This window comes from Bacillus rossius, chromosome 1 (assembly GCF_032445375.1).
Source record: "Bacillus rossius redtenbacheri isolate Brsri chromosome 1, Brsri_v3, whole genome shotgun sequence".
Lineage (NCBI taxonomy): Eukaryota > Metazoa > Arthropoda > Insecta > Phasmatodea > Bacillidae > Bacillus > Bacillus rossius.
The window spans coordinates 278917065-278924408 of record NC_086330.1 but is presented as its reverse complement, the minus strand read 5'-3'; the positions used below and the strand labels follow the sequence as shown (position 1 = coordinate 278924408).

General features: G+C 37.9%; 1 protein-coding gene across 1 annotated transcript in view; it reads right to left on the bottom strand.

The window, feature by feature from the left end:
* Positions 1-942: 942 nt before the first annotated feature.
* Positions 943-7344, bottom strand: part of LOC134527632 (putative phospholipase B-like 2) — a 68574-nt gene continuing 62172 nt past the window's right edge. The window contains exon 7 of the mRNA XM_063360487.1: positions 943-4241. Coding sequence (XP_063216557.1) covers positions 3696-4241 — 546 coding nt within the window. The 3' untranslated portion in view covers positions 943-3695. The remainder of the gene's footprint in view (positions 4242-7344) is intronic.

Below are 7344 nucleotides of genomic sequence, written 5' to 3'. Positions count from 1 at the left end.
AGGGCAGTCGCTAAGTGTATGTGGCATCAACCTAGAAAATCCATGTTTTTCACATGGCCAATTATATGTCGCCTGTTCCCGTGTCGGAAAACCATCAACATTATTTATTTACGCGCCAGAACATAAAACTAAAAATATAGTTTATCAAAAAGCATTAGAGTAGAGAGAAGCAGTGAGGGGTACAGAGACTATTAGTTGATTTATAGAGCGCGCGTGGTATTGAGCTCATTGTTTACTTAAAAATGCCAAGTTGTTCAATAGCAATTTGTAAAAACATTACTGGAATTATTGAATCCTATGGAATAAACACTATTTTGACAATATATATTTTGTTTTTTATTTAATTAAATTAGTAAGGTCCTTTTCAGTTATAGTGATACCAGGGAATTATGGATTCATTTTTATATGGAGGATATTATAGATTCCAGTTCAAATTGAATAGGTACTCATACCTAAGATAGGTCAGCTATACAAAATTAAGAAGTGCATCATTGCTACGCTAAGGTGGTACGAAGTTCGCCGGGTCAGCTAGTATTTTATAGAAATTTCCTCCTCATACAGAAAAACCTTTATAGATGAGTCTGAATTCGGCCCAGAAACTTCAACTGCAGGTTCATCACATAAAAATTAAGTTGAAAACGAATACACGACTCAGGGTCTAAAGTGCTCCCCAGGACTGTTGTATGCTTTTGAATTTGGAGCTGAATTACTAGTTTACCGCAAACATAGCTTTTTTAAAGACTAAACACAAAGTGTCATGATTTAGTTTATTTTAACAAAGTTCTAAAACTACCGCATAAAATTGGGCTGTGAAACCTTTTTCATTAAAATAAAAGGGGGGGAAATCACAAAAAATGTATGGTAAAGAGGGCTCGTCGACCAGCTATTGATGAATAGTTACATTACAACAAGGAGGAAAAAAGGTAAATAAAACAATAAATATTGAAATCTGAAATTTTATTTTTATTTGTGTGACACTGTTTGATACAAATAACTTTAAATAAATAAACATAGATAGTAAATAGCAATAAATAAAACTGCGAGGCTAAACTAAAAATTTATATATTTAATTAAACTATTAAAGATTAAAATTGTTTGTTCTTTAATTTTGCTCAAAGTACAAAAAAAGTTTCCTCTGCTGACGTAACAAACTAGCCATTTCGAATAACTTCGTAAGGTGGCAATGTGCTATGTAAGTAGAGCTAGATTATTTCGCGGATTTATTTCTTTCCAGGCTAGACTCAACTTGCCTGTATAAAATCAAACATTACTGAAGTACTGATTGGTTGTCAAGGTCACATACTTTGTTGTAGACGGCTCAGGGTCGTTAAGGGCGTGTCAAGAGCACTGTAGTCCAACCATCAAATTTAAGGCAGAAGTATATGTGCTTCAAGTCTACTTTGGTCCCCAATGAATCCACGAAATATCAGTGGCTATTATTATGGATACGTATTTTTCGCAAAAAAAAACTGACAGCTTATTAGACTGGAACAAGGCTTGCCCGCACCAGTGGCTTTCCATTGGGATTGGTGGCCGTCTGAAAGAGAAGCCATGCCTTAGTTGTCCGGGCAATTTAGGACGCGTTTACTTCAGTACATTCCTGTAATAACACTGTGCTGAGAGTAGACTCGTTCCTAAATAAACTCAACCAATCATGAAACACAGGCGTTGACTGTTAGCATTGACACACAGCTAGTCCAAAAAATTATTTTCGCGAAAAATACCTGCCGCTAACTGTAAGCAGAAGCGCGAAAGTCTCGCGTATCCACTGTGTGAGAAAGTAGACTCGAATCACGTGTACACCTGCTTTATTCATGTGTTTGGCCCTTGCATATTGTTTTGACACGCCCTCCGAGCGACCATTGGCGAGGCAGTGAGACCGAATCATGAGAAACCAAGGGAAACTACTAATGGACTCTTGGCAGTGGTAGCTGCCTGTCAGCACATCATGCGTGATCAAGACAGTATTCACAGGTAATGCGAGACTACTCTGGAGCGAAAAAAGCGAAATAACCATGTCTCTATTTCTAAGAATAAAACTTGAACTCTAAAACATCGTTTTGAAAATACAGATTGTAAAATATAAGCCATAAAAATAAATAAATATTTTTAGTTATATGATAATTAACTATGTATGTAAAATGTTAGTTATTAGCAACAGAAATATTCGTTAGTAAATATAAGGCGGCAATATGAACACAAAAAATTCCTAATATGTTGAGATACTCCGTCACACTATGTTTATTAGTATAATATTATCGTGAGGAATATCCGTCAGACTTGAATTACATTAAAAATATGCTGAAAGCTACACATTTTAACTACCTAAGTAAAATAATTGTATGCATACTAAGGTTTAAAATATAAAAAGAGTAACATCATACTTAATTTTATGCCTAAATTTATGTTTCTGTAAATGTTACTGATTTTTGGGAATCAATTTTACATTACAAAAATATTTTACTGTAGGGCTATATATTCAAAAGACGTGCTGAAATATTTTAAACAAAGGAATACAATTTAAATTACATTTTAATATTTTATACTGTTATACTAAATATGCTTTCCCATCTTAATCAATAACTTATAACTATAGGTAAATGTTAATGAGTTTTGTTTGAAATTGTTGTGATGATATTGTTATAAGTTATATTCTAAGTATGTGTTGATGCTTGCGAGGAAAAACGAGATCTGAAATGTCACTTCAGTTGGCAGTAACGTATCTCTAGTGTCATTGCAGGGACAAAACATTTTTAAACAGATGGTGGCTGTAGACATTGTAGGAAAATTAAATTAGTAATGAGCATTTTCATGACCTGACAACCTATCGTTCCCTGCTATTTTAAACAGCAAGATACTAGATTCATTACAATCGAGCGATTTTACTTTTGACAATTCTACAATTGGAACGCAAAACTGAGCCCGTGGAAAACTATTAAGTTCTTGTACTTCCATACAAGATGTTATGCATTTTAATAAGGATATTGCATCTAAACGAGAAGGAAAGAATTCGAAATCCGACAAAAAATCCAATATGTATAGGATTAGAGCCTAGACCTATGTTTGAATATACAACGAAATGACAAAGTCTCTACATAAACCCTTGAGACCTTAATGTATCACTATGTGTTTGACCATCAGACTAGACTACACAGTCTTACTCATTTAAGACGGGTAATAAACCATTCAATGGTTTCATTGGTGTTAGACGTTAGCTCTGACGTTCACAAATTTGCAAGAGCGATTGCTAGAATATTACAATTGGCTCCATTTCTTCCATGACATGTCAGATTGATGATGGTACAACCACATAAGATAGTGGTAAAATATACCACAAATAGCTACGATGAATAACCAGTAGTCGTGTGAATTCCATGTGGGTTTACCATGTGTGGCAGCCAAATAACAATATTTACGAGCACAACTCACAAATACATAAACAAATAATTAGCAATTCTACACGTTTTCTCTGTGGACAGAATACAATTATGGCACTCAACAATACCAAGTGTTTCATAACAGTTAGTCACCTTGCAATTTCGCCAGAGATTCGCTGCTGCCAGTAAAAACTAACTCTAAACATGACAAACTACTTTTCGGTCTCTGGGTTGGGGCCACATCCATGGGAAAGATGTTGTGGCATGAACCCGGAAGCCAAGAACACGTTAGTGATAAAACTGCGAGAGAGGGAGTGGCTAGTCCCACTTGATGGTGACCGGCTTGAAGTCCCAGTACTCGGGCTGCCCCAGGTGGGGCGTGTCGTCGCGGAAGTCCGAGGTGTTCCACTGGAAGACGGGCACCCCGTGGCCGTGCGGGGGCCCGGACACCGCCACGAAGCGCAGGTCCTTGGCCAGCGCGCGGCTGGTCGCCTTGGAGTCGGTGGCGACGTGCGAGCGGTGCCCCAGCGCCGGGAACGGGTACGTGCCGTTGGCCGGGTTCAGGTCGCTGCGGCACGCGATGGTGTTCTCGGCGTTGTGCCGCGGCTCGCAGGCGCACTTGGACAGCGGCTCGCGCAGGTAGTTGTTGTAGCGCATCAGGTCCAGCATGGTCGACATGTTGGCCACCTTGTGGTGGTCGCGCCGGAAGATGAGCGCCCGCGGCGTGTGGTCGTACGAGTACCAGCTGCCGTACTTCTGCACCAGCTTGGGCAGGCCGCTCATGTTGAAGACGGTCGGGAAGTAGGGAGAGTTGTAGCTAGGCCAGTAGGACTGCTTCCTCAACACGTCCGTCTTGTCCGCCGCCTGTGTACAGATATACCATCATTAAACATCTGCACAGTGATCGAACACGGCACACGCACTAAGTATGTGAGCTCCAAGTTGATTCTCAAGTTATTTGGACACATTATAATCTTAGAGATCAGATCATTAACCTTTTTGTTTATATAACTGTACCCCATAGAATGTTCCTTAGCTGTGAGTAGTTGATCAATCATCACGACATAATTATGTACGTCGTCACGAGCTCACAGCATGTGCAGTGGAGAATACCAAGTGTATACCTCTACATAGAGAAATATGTGTTACACTAACCACATCATGAACTTGCTCAGCTGAGAGGAAGAACAAATTAGTCCTCTCCTGGACAAATACCCTCAAGATACATGAGCTGACCTTCCTCATTGAGGAGAGAAAGTGCTTTTGCAAGAATTCAGCTAGTACCTGCTCCTGTGCCCATAACAAGGTGTTCCTTAGCAAGGATGTGGAAAGGCGCGAGATAAAAAGCAGAAAATAACGCACCTAGAAATAGCTAATTATCTCATCAGTAGCCAAAAAATGAATTTTTTTTAACAAAGGGAAGAATATGTAGAATGTGAGATGCAGCATTTGGTATTTCTCAGCATATTTAGGAACAGTTCAGGACCTTGCTCAACGATAAAGTTGCAGTAATGAGATTTGGAAGCAGTTGGAAGCTCATCTCGTAATAGCCGGCTAGCTCCCCAAAGGACATTCCTTAAGCATAAGGAGAATAAGATAATTATTAATCTCCAGACCTCCAGAAACAGGCCTATATATTACATATTCTTTTAGCTTCCTCCAGCCTCTCTTCTACAAGTCCTGGCTGCGACCATAGCTGTGCACAGAGGCTTAAAACAACAGGACCTCAAGGATCATAATGGGCTCCGAATCCCTTGGTTCACCAACCCGGGGCTAAAATGTAATTTTATTGTAAATGGGACTGAAACTATTATTTAAATTATAGGTATTTGTCAATTTGTACATTTACATAAAAACATCGGTATCACTACAAAATAGTGTTGTCAGTAATACTGTGATCGGATTCTTACCTGGGAATTAATGCTTTTTGTTGTTACCTACATTTGTTAAAGTTATATGTAAACTATTCCCTGAATAGTTTTCCAGAATTAACTGCAAACATTAATAAAAATGAAAAAAAGAAGCCAATTGTTGAATATTTGAGTACCTTTACAGTGGTTTAAATAAAATTGTGATTGTATTAAACTTCAGTAAATTTTAACATTTTTTGTAAGTGCCACTCCATAATTATATAGGTATATATATAATATTTATATATATGTATGTATGTATATATAGTAATTTAAAAAAAGTATATTATTAATTAAAAATAACCCTGACCAGTGGCGTAGCCAGGATTTGTGTATGGGGGGTGTTAAGAAGCGTGGCCCCCCGTATTAAAGCGAGGGGTCCGGGGGTCCTCCCCCGGGAAAATTTGTATTTCAAGGTGTAAAATAGTGCTATTTTAGCAGTTTTCGGTACTTAAATTTAAATATTGTAATGGTAAAATTTTTATTAATATTAGTATGAAATTTGTTTAAGTGAGGAATAATAAATTAATTAAAGATTTGGTGCTAAGGTGGGGGGGGGGGGTTGAACCCCTAAACCCCCCCCCCCACTGGCTACGCCCCTGACCTTGACAATGTGACATTGCAGAATTCCTGCCCCCTACTACCAAAATCATTTTGACTAAGAATTTTATGTTTATGTTTTTTGAATGTTTCATAATTATTTTGTACTCATTTTTCTTTTATTTTGCATAGGTATTCCAGTATTTTGGTTGTGCTTTAATAGTGATTATTATTAATTTGGGTAAAGTTCTATGTAAAGCTGAATGTTGTATATTTTATTATTATTTATTTCATTGTAATTAACTTAATCACAATTTACATGTGTATTAATTATGCTTGGTCAAATTTCAAAGCATAGTCAGAGTAGTAAGACTAAAATTCTAGATCATTCTAGAAGGATTCTAAATAAAAGAAGACGGGCGCGACACACAGTCGCCGTCAAGTTATTTTTTAAGGCGTCAAGTTAGTGCGTTGTTGGTAAACCATAGCACATGGACGAATGACTGCGCAGCAATAGACTGGAACTTCCGCTGAGCGCTGTCTCGCCAGCCAATCAGAGCGAGCCTTGAGGTGGTGTGATGTGTCTTCCCAGACTTTAAGAGAAAAACCTTTTTTCAGTATTTTTCCCTATACGGTCAGGTATTTGATTCTGTGTTGTAATTGCTCGGTTGGCCCACGAGGTTGCCTCCCTTTGTTTTTAGCTTTGTAAAAGAAAGGTACCTGCGTGGTGCAGGTTAGTTGTCACTCGATCGTCGCTACGTGCGGCCACGTCGTCGGCAGGTCGTCAGAAAACACGGAGTTGACACTCAGTAACTTAAAAACAAGTTTTAGGTACCTACAACAATAAGTTTTAAAATGTCTTTGTTATTTTTTTGGGTTGTAATGCCGGGCCAACCTGTTATGTAACAATATGGCGGCCCAACGTGGCGCGGTTTGTATTTCTACACGCCCTGAGAACTGTTTGTAATGAATTTTCAGCCATTTTGAATTGGCCATCAGTGAACTGTACGTGTGTACGAAACGTCCAGTGTTTCAGGGGCACTACGCAACCCGCGTTAACCTCATAAGATTCAATGCTATTTTAATTTTGCTTATAACTTATTAACTAATATAGATTTCGAAATGATGCTTGCTTGATATGTAAGACAACGATGCTCTTATCAAAGCCCCTTTCTTAAAAAAAACGTGCATAAATTATGGTTCAAACCTAGACAATACACTTATGCATATTAGTAAAAATTTGTATAAAACCATAACGTGCATAAATTATGGTTCAAACCTAGACAATACACTTATGCATATTAGTAAAAATTTGTATAAAACCATAATTTATACAAGTTTTTTAAGAAATGGGCTTTGATAAGAGCATAGTTGTATTACATATCAAGCAGGCATAATTTCGAAATCTATATTAGTTAATAAGTTATAAGCAAAATGAAAATAGCATTGAATCTTATGAGGTTAACGCGGGTTGCGTAGTGCCCCTGAAACACTGGAGTGGCCTCTTAAGTTTTAGT